This window comes from Xiphophorus maculatus, chromosome 13 (genome assembly GCF_002775205.1).
Source record: "Xiphophorus maculatus strain JP 163 A chromosome 13, X_maculatus-5.0-male, whole genome shotgun sequence".
NCBI lineage: Eukaryota > Metazoa > Chordata > Actinopteri > Cyprinodontiformes > Poeciliidae > Xiphophorus > Xiphophorus maculatus.
The window spans coordinates 7,592,982-7,610,377 of record NC_036455.1 but is presented as its reverse complement, the minus strand read 5'-3'; the positions used below and the strand labels follow the sequence as shown (position 1 = coordinate 7,610,377).

Below are 17,396 nucleotides of genomic sequence, written 5' to 3'. Positions count from 1 at the left end.
AAGAAGGCAACACGTTTAAGCCGTTATTTTCTAATCCCAAACAGTTTGACAAGCTATATTAAAAATATCATAAACCACATTCACATACACACCTCTTCCGTTTTGCTTTAACAGGGTATTATGGACTTTAATTATTTTTTGTCTGGCCTTATTTTAAAATTCTTTATATGACAAACTTTCTTTTTCTTTAATTTTATTGTGTTGTGCAATGACATAAACGATCACTTACAGCACAGGTGTCAAACTCCAGTCCTCGAGGGCCACAGTCCTGCAGTTTTTAGATGTGCCACAGCTACAAAACACTGAAATGAAATGCCTTAATTACCTCCTCCTTGTGTAGATCAGTTCTCCCAGCCTTGCTAATGACCTAATTATTCTATTCAGGTGTGGTGCAGCAGAGGCACATCTAAAAGTTGCAGGACAGCGGCCCTCGAGGACTGGAGTTTGACACCCCTGACTTACAGTATGTTGTCTAGTAGAACTCCACCGTAAAAAGCATTTCCTGTTTCATTTGTAAAAATATGATCAATTAGAGTAACACTAGTGCTAGAAATTATGTTGAAAAATTACACTCAGAAATATAAATGCGATTTAACCCTTAGAATCTTTTGTTAAAATTATGAATAATACACATTGCGTACGTGACATAATGTTTTCTTATGACGTCACCCGTATGCGACAGAGAGACAGCCACCTAGCTACGCAGTTGTTTGCTTTATCGGATTTGTTGGAATTTTCCACTACGGAGTTTGTTTACAATATAGTTTAGAAGTACCGTGTAGACTGGCGGATAATATACCAAAACAAAACCGGAACGGAGCATTTCGAGAAATAGTTGCGATCTCTCCGGGGCTACGTGTCGCAGTTCATCCGTTTTTTGTTTTGGACTTTGAGGAGCGGATGGGGCTAACTAACTGTTAGCATCGTTCGGTTAGATAAGCTACTGGAGCCCGGAGCGGGGTTAGCCTTTAGTAGTTGAGATGGAGTTTCTTGGAGTCGGCGGAGGAACAGGTGGAGTGGTGGTGAGCGGTGGTAACGTCCCGGCCTTTCTTACTAAACTGTGGACCCTTGTGGAAGACCCGGAGACAGACCCTCTTATCTGCTGGAGCCCGGTACTCACTTCACCATACCTAGCTTAGCTTAGCTTAGCCTAGCCTAGCCTGGTAAAGCTAGGCTAGGCCCATTAGTGTTGTCAAACAACAGATCTCAGACATTATTTACGGATCAGAACACACTATTTGTGGATTTTGTTTTATTAAGTGATGCTAATTATGCTAACATTGCATCGTGAGGCAAATTAGTTAAGCAGGGTATCTCGTTAGCTTTTAGGTAATTAGATCCAAATCTTGTAAAGTATTAAGTTGATTAGCACTACATTTGTGGGTTTACTGGTTTTAAAAGGATCGTTTCTTGATAATATATATTTTTTACAAATCGCATATTGTTAGGTGTAGGTGTACATGTTTTATAAATGATCGAATGTATTAAATTGTTAACAAAATTGTTAGTTTTTAGGTTGTACAAACCTATTCTGAAATATTAATGAGATACAAAAGACACGTGTGTAGCTAAAAAATGAGTATGGCAGAAATTTATGATGAGCAATTTACATTAACACCTGTAAAAATATGACTCAAATTTACATTTAATTTTACACAAAGATATACCTGTACAAAGAATAAGATGTTGTGTTACTATTTTGTTATTGTCTCATGGTGTTGTGTCTAACTTTCAGCTTTTGCTCCTTGTAGTTTACTATCTACTTTTTCTCATGAGAAATGGTTGGGACCTATTTTAGTGCTCATGAGTACAATAGAAATAACTTTTATTGTCCCCTAGTGGGGAAATCCAAGTTTACTAACAGCAAGAGTTGTTGGCATGCAGCTTCACAAAAATAAAAATATGGAAACAGAACTAAGAATAACACACCGTACAGTGAAGGAAAATTTACAAAATAACAAAATACTGTACAATCAATAAAAATAACATACTCTTATTGAAAGAAACATGAACTGAGTAGACTAAATTTAAGAAATGTACAAAATGAAACTCAAACTGTCAAACTTCAGTGACTTAGAGTAGACTCACATTTAGGGACTACATTTATTTTTCTTTTGCAAAATATTCTTAGCTCTGTTATATTGATTGGAGAGCATCTGTGAGTGTTGATTTCCAATTTATATTTAATACTGGAACTGGAAGACATTTTAAATATCCAAAATAAACAAAACGACAAATGAAGTGAATTATTAAGTTTCTGTGAACAAAATTGTTGTTAAGAAAAAGGGCTAGATGTGACCAAAACACCAGACTGAAGACTTTTATCATCCAGTTTTTGGTAGCGACTAAGAAAGAAAAGAGAAAAACGATAAGTCATTCAAATGAAATTGAGTTTCTTTTAATTTATTATACAATATATATACATCCTGTGTACAAGAGTCTGATTATTGGGGGGAAAACTAGATTTGAGAGCAGCGCAGTCCTTATAAAATAAAAACATGAAAACAGAACTAAAAATAACACTGTGGAAATTAACAAAATAACAAAATACTGCGCAATTAATAAAAATAACATGATTGTGTCTGTTTGCCTGGAAGGTTTGCTTAGTGTAGGTCTACCACTGTTTATGCCACCTTTTATAAAACAGTTCAGTTATATGACTTTAAAGGCAAAATGTCTCTGTCAGTTCAGGCGGCCATCTTCTTGACCCATGTTGTTATGTTGGACCATCTTGTTGAGATAAGAGGCTACTGTGAATGTAAAGCTCTTCGTAAATCTAAATCTGGATGAACAGATGTTACTTCACACCCTCAGGCTGTACTTCATTCTCCTTCTGTCATTCTTTTTCTTTTATTTCTTTCTTCCTGTCCACCTCATGTCTGGCTTTTCTCACTTTTGCCTGTTTTTTTTTTTATTTTCTTAATTCTTGTCTTCTGTCTCTTGTATTTCTATCCCTTCTTCATTGTAGGGCTGAAATGATGAATCAAATTAATTGTGATTGACCGAGTATTGAAATAATTGTCAACTAATTTAGTAAATGATTAATCATTAACTATGAAGACTCTAAAAAGCTAATTTGATTAAAGAGCAACACACTCAGATCATTAAATAAGCCAAAATTGTATAAAAAAATCCTCCTTTTCTATAAATCTGTTCTACCCAGAATTAAAGTGACAGTTTTAGCTTCATCTGGTTCGAATTCATAAAACAAGAAAATCTCCTATTATGAACCTTTTGCTAACCAATAACTAATCCCAAAAATAACAAACTGATTAGTAAACAGTGTTTCTTTAGCTGCAGATTCAACCTTTGCTACAAACATTCACTAAAGGTATGCTGAAGTTTAGGAAATATGTTTTTAACTAGAAAATTTCGGAAGAAATTTAGCCGGGGCCTGCCGAGGCGCGCCCGTGGGGTTTGGGCACGGCGTCGTCGCTACAAATCGGCATCGACGCTAAAGAACGCCGCGACGTAATCAGTGGCACGCGGAGAACCGCAAGAACGTTAAGCGAGGTGGACGTGCACCATTCGGTACGATTTAAAATGTTGTCAAGGCTTTTATTTTGGAAGTTTTGTTAAACTTCATTTCAAAGGGACAAACTAATCCCATGCGTAATAGTCCTTGGGTGAAAATAGTTATATAATGCTCAAAACACAAGTAGCTGATGTAAAAATATTCAAGGCTTTTATTTTGAAATTTTCAGTATGCTTCATTTTAAAGTTCCGAACTAATACCACGTGTAAGAGTGCTTTGGATGAAAAAGTCAAATAAAGCCAAAAAGAGCAATTACGTCATGTAAAAATATTCAGGGCTTTTATTTTGAAATTTTCAATATGCTTAATTTTAAAGTTCCAAACTAATCCCATGTGTAACAGTTACTGAGTTAAATCAGTTATATACAGCCCATAGCAGCAAGTAGTTCTAAAGGCCAGTTCTCAGTCCTGATCTGTTTCAACTGAGGATAGATAGAACTACAGCGATGCGTATTTGTAGTCCTGACCACCAGCCAATAGCCTCTTGAGTTCCGTTGCCATGGTAAATAATGGTCTCAGCAGGTGTGAGCTGTGAGCTCTGAGCTCTCAAACACACAATTGTGTGTTTGAGCCTACACGTTTTACTGAAAAAAAGCATTGGAAACAAATCCTTCGTGTTCGGGAACCGTAATACATATTCGAAAAGCGTTTCGAGCGTATGAGAGGGCTATGTGTCTTCTGCGATAGTCCCGAGATTCATATCTGTACCTCACTCAGAGCATTTACAGCGATGAGAGAAAGAAATGTTGTGCCCAGATCTGAAATTCTATTCAAATACATGGGAGAGAGCCTCAGACAGCCTCAGAAAATCCTGTCGCATGACTTTGCTCTGAAGCACCGTGACAGAAAACCGTACGGTCTAGATAAATTTCGAAAACATTTTACCGGAGCAGACAGGCGTATCAATGTCAGGACCGATTTTGATACTAATCGTGCGATATTTGTGGGCGTGATGGCGATTTCAAAAATGATTTGGGCTGAAAAAGTTGTCTTCATCTCTCACTCTAAGCAGCCAGAGACGCACTCTAACTTTAGGAAAAATGAGAAACTTTGGGTCGCTTAGAGGCAAATTGTGGACAAACCGTAACTGGTATCGACGAGCCGTCTTCACTTTCGAAGAGATCACAGACGTATCTACAAAATGAAATTTGAATGGCATTTCTAGGTGAAATTGTGACGACACAGAAAATCCTCAAAAATAGGGTATTTCTAGGATTTTTCCCATTGACTTATAATGGGGTTTTTTTCGTAGTTTTTTGCGAATTATGTCGCCACGTTAAGCCCAAATCCCACCAAAAGTAATAGCTGGAATGGCGTGAATTTTCTGCACGTTTTGATACCTCATTTGTAGGTGTGCACCCAGCGGTACGAGCCGCATTAACGGTTACGGAAGAAAAATAAAGAAGAAGAAAGAAACACTTTCTCCGACAATAGTAATAGGTTCCTGCCATTGCTTTGCATGGCAGGCCCCAATTATCTCATTCAAGATTATTTGAATCTTTTGATGTACTTATAATACTAGTTTAAGAAAAAGCTCCTGTTGTCAAACTGCCGAGCTTTTTAGCGGTTTAATCATCAGAATACTTGATAGACCAATCGATTACTGAAATAATTGTTAGTTTGGAAGTTGTTTTTCCTTCCTTTTTTGCCATATCCTTCTTGTTTGAGTTTTTCTTCCTTTTTCTGTGTCCTTCCTCAATTTCTTCTCTTTCTTATGTCTAGCCTTCACTTCTTCTGTCTTTCTTAGTGTTTTTGTTTCCCTCCATCTGTTCTTTCTACCTTCTGTATGACCTTTCTTTCATCCAGTTTCTGTTTTTCGCTGTTTGTTGTTTGCATATTTTTCATAAATGTGCATCAAATGTTCCTGGAGTAGAGCAAGAAAGTTGATTTGTGGAGAAAAAGTTTGTTTTTGTTAGGGTTGTATTTAAGTATGTAAAAGTTGTGCATTGTTCCTGGAACATTGTTTTTCAGATTGATTGATTCAGGGCTTTCTAATTGCAATGGAAGTTGTTGCTTTAGGAATAAAGTCGTTTTCTCTTGTTAAGGTCTTTGCTTAATTTTACTTGCTAAAATCAAGCAACTAAAGTAGCACAATTTGATTTAAATGTTTTTTTTAATCTATAAAAAAGTTGCAAATTTTCACCAAAAGACCCATAAATTGAGTTTAATCAGAAATTCTCTGGGGGAAAAAATCTAATGTTTGACATTTGAAATTTCCTGAGTTTCAACAGTTGAAAATTGTCGACATTTGAAATTACGAAGTGTCAAATTTTTTATAGAAAATTTCTGAGATTATTCCCCAAATTTCTGAGTTTTTTTGGCAAAATTGTACTACTTTTTTTCTAGAATGGCCCTCGTACTATGTCGTAGATCTCGCATGTTTGCTGGTTTAAAAGAAAAGCATCTAATTTTCAGTTTCTTTTGGCTTCAATTGAATAAATTTATTTTCAGCAATAACAGGATTTATGTGAGTTCCTTTCAAAACATTTGCTTTATTTAGTCAAGTTTGATCGATTAGATAAAAGCTGATTTCAGTAGTAGTAAATCTCTGAATATACCTGGTTCTACTTTTTGTTAAAACTTGGTTATAAAAAGACAAACGCTTTGTGTTGTACTTTACATTTTCCATTGTAACAAAGTGACAAATTAAAAGTCTCCATCTGCATCAACAGGCCAAATTTGTATCATCAGTCCCCCGGGCCACATTTTGGACACCCATGTCTTAAGACATTGTGTTCCAATTTTAGTAGTTAGTTACTATGTGCTTCATTGGAAACAACAAATGCATATTCTCAGAGAAGTTTATTTGTGCTTGTAATATAGAGGAGTTCTGGATAATTTTTTGTTCTGTTCTTTTGGGATATGTATTAGTGTTGCTCCTGGTAACAATGATTTAATCTGCCTGTCTGTATTTTTTCCCTTTTTTCTTCAGAGTGGAACCAGCTTCCATGTTTTCGATCAATGCCGGTTCTCTAAGGAGGTCCTACCAAAGTTCTTCAAACACAACAACATGGCCAGCTTTATTCGACAGCTCAACATGTGTAAGCATCAGATTCTCTAAGACAGAATCCCGTCTAACAAGTTATTTTATTGCGATGCTGCCAGATTCTCTGGAGAAATGGTCGAAATGCAGAAAGTCTCTGTTGACGTTGCTCTGCAGATGGTTTCCGTAAGGTGGTGCACATCGAGCAGGGTGGCTTGGTGAAACCAGAGAAAGATGACACAGAGTTCCAACATCCATTTTTCGTCAGAGGGCAAGAGCACCTGCTGGAGCACATCAAACGAAAAGTCACCAACGTAAGTAGCTGCAGATGCACCTGGACACCACTTTAGAGATCATTAACTTCCTGGCTTCCTGAGCGGCTCTCAGTGGCAAAATTTTAAAGTTCACTACTCTGTAAAACTTCGATTTTACATAGACCAGGTTTTATAATTCAGAATAATCTCTGATTAATGATTATAGATCAAATTCTGTTCCAAGTCAAAGTTTGTTTGGATAAATACTAAAGACCGGAGGACAAAGGTGTATGATAACACAATGCCAAAGAGGAAAGACATGAGCACTGATCAGAGAAACAATGATTTCATTGAGAAAGATTATACACTTTAAGAACACAAATTTTGTTGTCAAATTTTTGTCTAGTTTCTAGTTTAAATGTCTTAGACTTGTTTAGATGTTTAGTTTAGATGTCTTAAACTTGAAATAAGACAAAACTAACTCATAAGTAACTTTTCAGCAAGATATATGAGCTTGTTTTAATTAAACAATTCCTTAATATTGATGAAAAAGTACTAGTTCAACTGGCAGATTTCTCTGTAACATGAGGAAAATGTCTTGCTATAAGTTAAATTGCCAATGTAACAAGAATTTTTTCATCAATATTGAGGAATTATTTAATTAAAACAAGCTCATATATCTTGCAGAAAAGTTACTTGCAAGTTAATTTTGTCTTATTTTAAGTGTACCAAGATGTTGGCACTAGAAACTACAGAAAAATTACTGAGCAACATTAAATTTATAACACGATTAATTGCAACTCGCTTATTTAAATGTCATTCATGTATTGAGTATTCAGAAAATACCAAAAATTGATCAAAGTTCCTTTTTGCACTATTACCCTCCTCTCTTTTCTGTTTACCTTGAAAACGCTTGAATTTTACTGTGTTTACAAACCACCCACAAATGCATAGTAATATGGTGACACAGCCCCTCCTTCTGCCAGTTTCTCTCGTCTCCACTGTAACAGAAAATCTCGCAAAATTGTTGCAGGTGTCATCAGTCCGTCAGGAAGATGTGAAGATCTCGACAGATGAAGTCAACAAAATCCTGAGCGACGTTCAGCTGATGAAGGGAAAACAGGAAACCATCGACTCCAGGATCATCGCCATGAAACAGTAAGAATCGCAATCTGTTCACACCTTTACATCAGGGGAGCATTTAAAGGAAAAAATAAAATAAAGTAAAATCCTCTTGTTCCACACAAGCTGGTAAGCAAAACTGATTCCATCCTTTGATTCAAAGCTCCAAGTCTTACAAATTAGGTCATTAATTTTCTTTCTGCTTGTCAAAATGATTTTAAAAAGTTTTTTCTGTCAACAGCTCACTTTTCTTTTATTAAGCCCGATGTTTTTCTGTTTCAGTGAGAATGAGGCTTTATGGAGGGAGGTGGCCAGTCTGAGACAGAAACATGTGCAGCAGCAGAAAGTTGTCAACAAGGTAATAAAACACAAAATTAGTTTAATAAATACTTAAGGGGGGAAATGAAGAGCAGCAGTCCACTATCAAACATCCTGATGCACGTCTCATTTCTATATAAGTATTGTAATGTTGGCATTGAGCCACATTATCACAGTTTAATAAAGTTGCTGAGTGAACTAATGATGAACTGTCTTTGATTTCAGCTGATCCATTTTCTGGTGTCTCTTGTCCAGACCAACAGAATCATGGGAGTCAAGAGGAAGATGCAAGTTTTCTTCTAATACAGCTTCATACCTCAAACCTGAATAGAAATACTACTAAACCTTAAACTCTAGATTGAGTTAAATACCTGAAAATATTATTTTAATAGCTTAGATTGTTGCTACAGATATGAAATGTGATTATCTGACACAGATTTAGAGTTTATGATCACATAAGAAGTTTTTTTCATTTTTTTGTTTCTCCACCGGCAGACCCCTGATGCTCAATGACTCTATCTCCGCCCACTCTATGCCGAAGTACAGCCGACCCCTGACGCTGGAGCACATTCAGGTAATTTCATCTAATTTTGTACCGGTGATGGAAAGTATTGAAAAATATCTTAATTATAGGTTTTGAAATGGCAATATTTTAAAATTCAATTGTATTTTGGCTGAGAGCGGAGATGGTGGATAAACCAGGAGTATTGCGGCTCAGCTTTGCTTGGATTGATTGGTGGAAATACCGTGAAGTAGGGCTGCATTAGTAAATCTTGCAGTGGGGATAAAATTGGCGAATGCTGATATGATTACATCAGGTGTGATTTTGTCTTCTTTTCTCTCTTATTAATGTTTGCTTTAACAGTGTTGAGCAGCGCCACATGGAGGGTGATTGATGGTGCTAAGGCCCGCCTCCTGTCTCTGATTGGTTGTTTTTAGTTAGCACTGGGAGAAGGCAGACGGGCTCGATCTTTTCACAGATTATCTGTCTCATAATATATTGTCATGACATAGTGACAGTTTCATCAAATATGTAAAAAATATTTCTTATAAAAACTACATACTGAGCTGTATATGTAGTTCTTGTGACAACCATTTTGTTCTTTTATCTTTCTCACATCTTGGTCAAGAGTGTCCACATATTTTCTTTTTGTTAGCATCAAAGCCATGAGTTGTTCTGCCCTGAGCTTACTAAGATGGCGCAGATCACTTTTGATTCAGACTTGTGGGAACTACGTATTAGTAAAAATACATTTTTCTGCAGCAGCTTTGATGTTCAGGTGTCTCTATGTAACATGTTGGCACTTAAAGGCCATGAGAAATGAAGCATTGACCATCATTGAATGTGCTGATGTGTCTGCTTGTCCTTTCAGAACGCAGCCGCCAATCTCCTCTCACCGGATTCACCGCTGAATTCTGGACCGATCATCTCGGACATCACAGAGGAAGCGCCGTCCTCCCCGGAGGAAGCGCTGTCCTCCCCAGAGGACACAGCCACTGACTGGACCAGCCTGGAGTGAGGAAGAATGGGACTAATTTGCTTTATTCCACCTTGTTCATGCAGATGTATGTAAGACTTCCTTCTATGTCTGCAGAGAGAACCGCTTGACTTTTATCAAAGAGGAGCCAAGCAGTCCCGAGGTGGAGGAGTGTCCTGTTCTGGAGGTGGAGCAGGATTCACTCCCAGCAAACGTTGACACGCCTCTTTCCCCCACCACCTTCATCAACTCTATCCTTCAGGAGGAAACACAGCTGCCGCAGGTCACCTCCTCCTCCTCCTCCTCCTCCTCCTCCTCCACCACCACCACTGCTACCACCACCATCACCCCAGCAGGTAGACATGGTGACATACATGGTGAAAAGCATTTACACCCCTTTAACTGTTTCATTAATGTATTTTGCTGAAATTTTAAACGATTAATCGGATTAATTGTGATTAATCAGTTAGTGAAATAATGGTCAACTAAATTAGTAATCAAATAATCATTAACTGGATTATACAGACAATTTGCTGAAAAAACAACATACTAAGAGAAGATATTAAGCCAAAACTGGACAAAATACAGTATATGTATAGTTGCTTTTAAGATAAGAAAAAACATTTTTCTTTAAAAATGTTCTATCCAGAATGGCTCATGTGGAATAGTTTTAGCTTCACGTGGTGGTTCATATATACCAGCTTTAAATGATTATTTTACTAAAGAAGGAATATAAACAGTGGACATGTTATGGGGAAAATAGGATGTTTGGTCACCCTACGTTATGGTAATAGCACGTAGCATTCGTCAACAACTCACTGGTGCAAGTGAGGGCGTTGCACCATACAATTAATCATTGAATCATAATAAAGCACAATTTAACAAATCCTCAAGGAATTTTAATAATCGAGGTCTAGAATCATTCGATGAATTTTTTACGGCCCTAACCATATTTTAAAGAAATGTCTCTTTCTCAAGAGCTTCCTACCGGTAACATTTCAGGTTTGTAATGTTTAAATGTTTGAAAACAATGTATGATTTTATATCCTCATTTAAAAAAATTTTTTTTTACCATTATTCTTTATTTTTATCACGTTAAATTCCAATGAAATAAATTTAAATTTGTGGTTCCAACAGGTTAATATATGAAAAGGTTGAAGGGTAATAATATTAGGGGTGCACTGATTTATCGACCAGTCCAGTCGACTTATTAATACCAATATCTTTAATTTTAGGAGATTGGTGGTCGGCTGATAATTACATGTGAAGCCGATCTTATCCACCAATCTTATGTACTTCATCAAAGGTCTAAAAGTCAAACACTCTCCTCTTCCGCTCTTCCATGACACAGGTTTGACTGACAGACCGACCCACCAGGTCATATCTGCATGCTTGCAATAAACTGTTACCAACTCAGCGACTTTCATGCTATGTTTAGCGACATTTCAAACAAAACAATTGTCTGAAATATTGCTAAATATTGGTAACGGAATTGGCAGGTCAGACTTTTTAAAGATCTGTGATTGGCGATCGGCACAAAACTGCAGTCGATGCACCCCTATCTCTAGTGGTTCTGTATTGAATTTTCTAAACAAAGTTTGACCAGACCTCTTTCTTTACTTTTCTCCCAGTTTACCATCTTTCTCTCTGTTTTTCAGCTCCGCCTGTGGTTGTGATGAGCCCCGCCTCTGCCGGGTCCGTTCAGTCGGCTCCTACCGTCAAATTTCCGGCCGCTGTTTCCAGCTCGAACTCCGCCTCGGTCCCAAGCCCCGCCAATCCTAAACAGAAATGTCAGACCATCGCCCGACTCGACAGGTTACTGTGAAATCCAGTGGCAACAGCAGGAAGTGTTGCTGGCCACTAACCTCTGTCAGCTACTGCTGCCTGCTGATGACCTTAGAGCTGCCTCAACCCTTTCTCATAATAAACCCACCAGTAGCCATAACACTGGAACATTATCTCCTTAAACAGCTGCCAACGTTAGCTATTTTCTGCCTACCAGCAAATGCAGTCAGATTGTTTTGGTATACATCACTGCATTAGGGGAGCAGCTGCAGTAAATGCACGGCCTCCTTAGTGTTTCTTGTTTGTGATTGTCTATTTACATTAGAATCCCAACATATCAGCTCTTCTTACATTTATTATCAGATAATTGTCAAGTGTTTCATTAAAAATCCTTGTGCTTCTCTTAGGTTCCTCCCCCCACCGCCTGCAGGTGGACACACACCTGATGTTTGGCGCGTCCTATCGAAACATCCTGAGAAGTGAATCTTTAAATGATTATCCTAGACTGTATGTAAAAGATGGAGCCTAGCCTTCCCCCCTGCACAGTTACATAAAATTAACTTGACCAATCCATTCACTTTGCAGTGATTCTGAGGGCGCCTGCTTATCGTAAACAAAATGCTATCTGCCAACTTCTTGTTCAGAAAATCTTAGCCTACAATTATGTGACATCACTTTTGGCTACAGCTTTCTTTTATATAAAGTCTATGATGATTACTGAAGTTTTCGAACATGAGTATCTACATGCCTGGTGTTGTTCTGCATTTTCCTTTTTGTCTTCATGGGAAAAGAAAGAGCAGTGTATGTTTTTAGTGGGGAGTACGACAGTTGTGAGTGCCATTTTAAAATGCAACATCAATATCCAAGAAAATATGTTAACTGTTTTTAACTTTGATTAATATTTAAATGAGAAAACAATTACTGTTTTCTTAGAAATCCAGATTTTTTTTGCAGTTTAGTTGTGTTCCACTCTTTTTTTTTTCATAGATGATGGTGATGCACCTGGATCGTGTTTGTAAGACCTTTTAAAGGGACCTATTATGCATAATTCACTATTTGCATCTTTTTATACTCCCACTTAAGTCTCTATGGCTTTTAAAAACAGCCAAGTCACTTTAAAAAAAATCACCCAGCTGATTTTTGTCGTCAAGTTAACGGTTTGTGGTGTCTGGAAAATGAGCCGTTTCAAAACCTTCCCTAATAATCAGCATACAACGCCCCTCAGCCAGTGACCCCAGACCCCGCCTGTTACCTAGCAACCCCTGAGGAACTCCACTCGTCACCTAGCAGCCCAAGTTGAGCTCCAGCACATTTTGGTCAGCTGGTTTTACTGCTGTATGCACTGTACAATGGCTGCTGGAAAAGACAAGTGTTGTTGACTTATCGTCCTGAAGCCACTTTCTGTGTTCTTGTTGGTTGCTTTTCAAAGATGTGCTGTTGTATAGTTGCGCATCTGTTTGCAGCCATTTTAAGAGTGTAAATGTTGATTTGGGGGCGTGGCCAGGAGCAGCTTATTTGGAATTAAAGGTACAAGAGGCTCACTCAGAAACTTCAAAATAGGCAGAACTGAGCAGGCTGAAATCTCCTCATCCAAAAATGATTTTCTGAAAGTAAAAAACAAAAGTAAAGAACATGATTCTTTATTGGTCACAGACCTATCCTCACCTGTTGAAGGAAACATAATAGGTCACCTTTAAAAAGTCTCCTTTTCACCAGACACATCTGAGGTGAGGGATCACAAACTTGAAACTGATAAGTTGCTGAAAAGAAGTTCGGTGGTATTGAGAAAGGCAATGTTTTCTCCATGTGGGCAAAAGAAAAATGCAGAATAAGATCAGACCTGATGGGTTATCTCACGCCGGTGTCTCTCTCCCTCTGGTTGTGTCCCAGGTTCGAACTCTCCGATCACGTCGACAGTATTGACAACAGTTTAGAAAACCTGCAGGGTATTTTGAACTCTCAAACCTTCACCTTTGACCCGTCTCCCCTCATGGAGGTGAGTTTGGTCGTAATTCATTTATTTTATTCTGTGAGCCTTAAATTGTTAGTACATGCATGTATTAATTGAAACGTTTTGTTTGTGTTTTAGTTCTTCAGCTCATCCATTCCCTCTGCAGACTTTGACATCGAAAGTTTGGATAATGTAAGCTGAAATCCAGAATGTCACTTTCTCAATACGTGTTTTATTAATGGCAGCTCGTCTTTATGACGCCAATCTGTCAGAAAAATATACATTTATTTTTTGAAAGAGACTCCTGACATGAAAAGTCAAGGAATCTTCTGAACCAACTGATCATTAATCTGGATGAAAGTCCAGCAGGGTTTCTCTGATGCTTCCCTAGTTAAATTCACACAGCAGGCAAATGCGACTGGAATCGGCGAATATGCGACTAGGACATGTCAAGACAACAGTTATAAATATTCATGAAGACTTCATTATGTTCCTGACAGCGTCATGTTAGTCTGATGTACACCCCTTCAAAGAAAATGTTACCAAATATTCTATATATTGAATATTCTATCATATGTGTAATCAATTGATATTGATCATGTATCCATTGTGACATATTGTTATCCAGCTTTAATTAGTAGTATGAACGACCTCTCAAACCCCCCCAAAATGGATTTCATCAAAAAAAATCTGAATTGATCATCAGCATCTGCTGCTTTGTGTTTGATTGATGAAACCGTTTCTTTCAGCTGCTGTCTGACGAAGCCCCTAAAGAAAGTGAAGACAGAACAGGTGACCACCGTTTCTGTTCGCTCGCACCACGCCCCTCGCCCTGCTGTTGTCATGGTGACCGTGTCTTCTCTGATTTTTTGCAGGGAAGCAGCTGGTGCAGTACACCGCCACGCCTCTCCACCTGACTGAGCCGGTGGTCCTGGGGGAAGGCGACGCCGACCTCCCGTCCCTCCTGGAGTACGAAACGGAGCCGCTGTTCAACTCGGATGCGGCTGGCGACGACCCGCCCGACATCCTGCTGAGCCCCTCCCAACTGGACTCTAACCTCTAATATCCTGAAGAATGTAATGACTCCTCAGTAACAACATGACACTGGGCAGCAGCTCAGCAGCAGCAATAGACGACGACAACGAAGAAATCGATGGGTTGTAGATCAATCATTAGGTCAAATGTCATGTTTTTATCAGGCAGATGTTATTAATCGATATTAATCCATTTCTATACTTTAGGATTTTTATTTTAGGTTTTATTTTTGTGTTTGCCACCTAAATCAAAACCTTTCTTTGTTGCTTGTTGTAAAAAAAAAAAAAAAAAAGGAATGAAAAGTTAAAAAAAAACAACAAAAACAAACCGGGGTCACATGCGCCTGCTGGTGTATTCAGGGACAGATCTGGAGGCGGTCGCACGGCGCGTGATGTCGGGGTCATGTGACCCTGGTGATTACCGCATTGCATGTTTAAGTCACATTTGATGGCTGTATTTGTTTTCACGTTTATAATTTAAACATAAAGAAGAGGATCGGAATATTTTTGGAAGATTTTATTGCAGAGTGTTTATCCTCGTCCTGTTGTTTCATCAGACAGGATCGCTTCATCCAGACCTTTCCTGAGGTCTACTGCGTATTTTTTAACGCTGGACCCCTCATTAGGCATGGGCCGCTACGACAAGTCTGACGGTGTGTGTGAAAAATGCTACAGTATCACTGTATGTACACAAACATGTATGACACGATCAGTCTGCAAATATCTCTACTGCTACTAAAATTGCTGTTATGTTATCAGCAAAACTTATTGATTATTTTAGGTTTTTATACTTAGATTTAAGCAGAGATGTAGAATAAAAGACTTGGTTGTTTTAGTGATTTTTGAAACGCTTGTTGTGCTGAATATTGTAGCTTTTGTCAGTGTTTTTGCGAGTGGAAAGTGGAAAGGATGCAAGGGTTTTAATAGATGACCAGGTGAGCGCAGCAATAAGTCAGAACATTCTGGCATTTTTGGTATTTTCTGAGCTTTTAGGAAGGAACAAGATGGTGGAAAATATCAACGGTTTTTTGGAACCGCAGCTTTTTAAAACCTTGGTAGACTCTGAAACCGGTAGCCGGCCCATGCCTACTCCTGATAGTGCTGGAGTTTTGACAGAAACTTAAAGTATCTCCAAAACAAAAATAAGATGAAAAACTTATTTTTGCAACTAACAAGAGGTTTGTTATGCTGGAGAGTTTTGACTTGCTCACAGAAAACAAGCTAGGTTAAATCACTGTTTACTTTTCTTAGAAGGTTTCTCCGTCTGGTCTAAAACGCATTAGTTTGTCAGCAGCTCCATCAGTTTTCTACATTTTGGACCCATTTTTCCCAAAGTGAGTTTAGAGTGGGGGCATTTCTGTATAATGGTACTTTTGTTGGGTCCAGTGTTGCCAGAACCAGATCAGATTTATGGCAAAAACTTACTTCAGGACATCAGGTGTCGCGTTTCAGTTTTAATGAAACATATCCGAGATTGTTTGTACTCAGTCTCAAGCATGGATTCACCTTTTATACTCACGTTTCTTTTATTTGAATAAACTTCCAACTTCAGCTGCGGAAGGATTATTAGAGCTTAAAGTGAAGTTACTTTATTTAAAATGTATGAGGAAAGTTTGGCTGGGATTGTGCAGGTTTAATATATTACAATAGCAAAGATGTGTGTTTGAAACGAGGGCTGCACATTAAGAAAACATGAGATTGCAACTTTATTGAAGAATATACGCCACATTTTCCTCACTCTTAACTTCTCCATCAACACTCCACCGTCTTTCTAGAGGTTTAGCCTCAAAAACCTTATCAGGTGTGGAAATGCTACAACTGAACAAATACAAATCTTAATAACTTAATTATTGAAAAGTTGGTTCACTTCAAAAGGATAAACTTATGAGTATTCTTTACACACACAGATATATTTCCAGCGGCTAACATCTAATGGAAAACAAAAATTCAGGTTCTCAGAATATTAAGTTACAATTTTAAAAAAAGGACATTTGATCCTGAAGTTCAGGCAAACTGAAACAACATCAGCAGTCAGTAGCTGGTTGAGACTCATTTTGCATGAATTACTGCATCAATGCGGCATAGAATGGAGGCGCTGATGTTTTAAACTTGGTTTTCAGCTTATCTGCATTGTTGAGTCTGGCATTTCATCTCCAACTTGACAGAACCCGATAGATTCTCTGTGAGGATGAGGTCAGTTTGCAGGCGTATTAATGACTAAATCCCAATGAAATCATCATCTTGAAGGTTAGCAGCAGATAAAATCATTGAGTTCTCTGAAATTAATCTCAAGCAGACTCTTGATTAGACTTTGCTTCGCTTCCTTATTACACCTGTATTAGATTATGTTGCTCGTGCACCTTCTACCATACTTTTTCCTTCCACCCAACTTTCCATTTTTAGGCTTGATCAACATAGTATGTTTGGATTAAAACTGCTTCTGTTGCTCTTCTATAACATTCACATTTTCAGAGAACCTGAATTTTGGGATTTCATTCGCTGTAAACCACAATAATCTAAATAAAAACGCTTTAAGCAAAACACTTGCTCCTTATCAAATGCATATGAAACAAAAATATAGATCATAAATGATTGACTTGATTTATACATTTTAGATTTAATCTGATCTACAATAAATTCTCAGTTTAAATGTATCAAGCACAAGTCTCTGACAGTGAGGTGGCTCCTGATGTCCTGATGCGTCGGTCCTCAGATGCGCTACAGGTTTGTCAGACGCTGTAGACGGGAAGCTCTGCCATGTAAAATCCGCCGCGAATAATATATTGACTTTATTTGATTTTTGCATTTAATTCCGACAAACAAGCCATCCATCTTTAATTTTTTTGACGCCTCTCTACATGTTGGGAAGAGGAGGGTCGAATGTTGAAGTATTCTGGTTGCAAAACTTTTGTTCAATAAATTGTTTTGAACACAGCC

The 17,396-nt window shown here is 38.0% G+C and overlaps 1 protein-coding gene across 2 annotated transcripts; it reads left to right on the top strand.

Moving 5' to 3' along the window:
- The first annotated feature begins 675 nt into the window (after positions 1 to 675).
- LOC102222914 (heat shock factor protein) lies at positions 676 to 17,393 on the top strand. Of its 2 annotated transcripts, XM_023344638.1 has the most exons (15): positions 676 to 1,112; positions 6,467 to 6,575; positions 6,695 to 6,831; positions 7,805 to 7,929; positions 8,176 to 8,251; positions 8,437 to 8,498; positions 8,707 to 8,785; positions 9,585 to 9,727; positions 9,807 to 10,045; positions 11,348 to 11,504; positions 11,882 to 11,953; positions 13,365 to 13,470; positions 13,564 to 13,617; positions 14,175 to 14,217; positions 14,301 to 17,393. In XM_023344638.1, exons 1-15 carry the CDS (start codon positions 981 to 983, stop codon positions 14,486 to 14,488), a joined length of 1,722 nt encoding a protein of 573 aa, XP_023200406.1. In that variant the 5' UTR covers positions 676 to 980; the 3' UTR covers positions 14,489 to 17,393. The 2 variants fall into 2 exon arrangements, with proteins under 2 accessions (XP_023200406.1, XP_023200408.1); XM_023344640.1 differs by lacking the exon at positions 11,882 to 11,953.
- Positions 17,394 to 17,396: the final 3 nt, after the last annotated feature.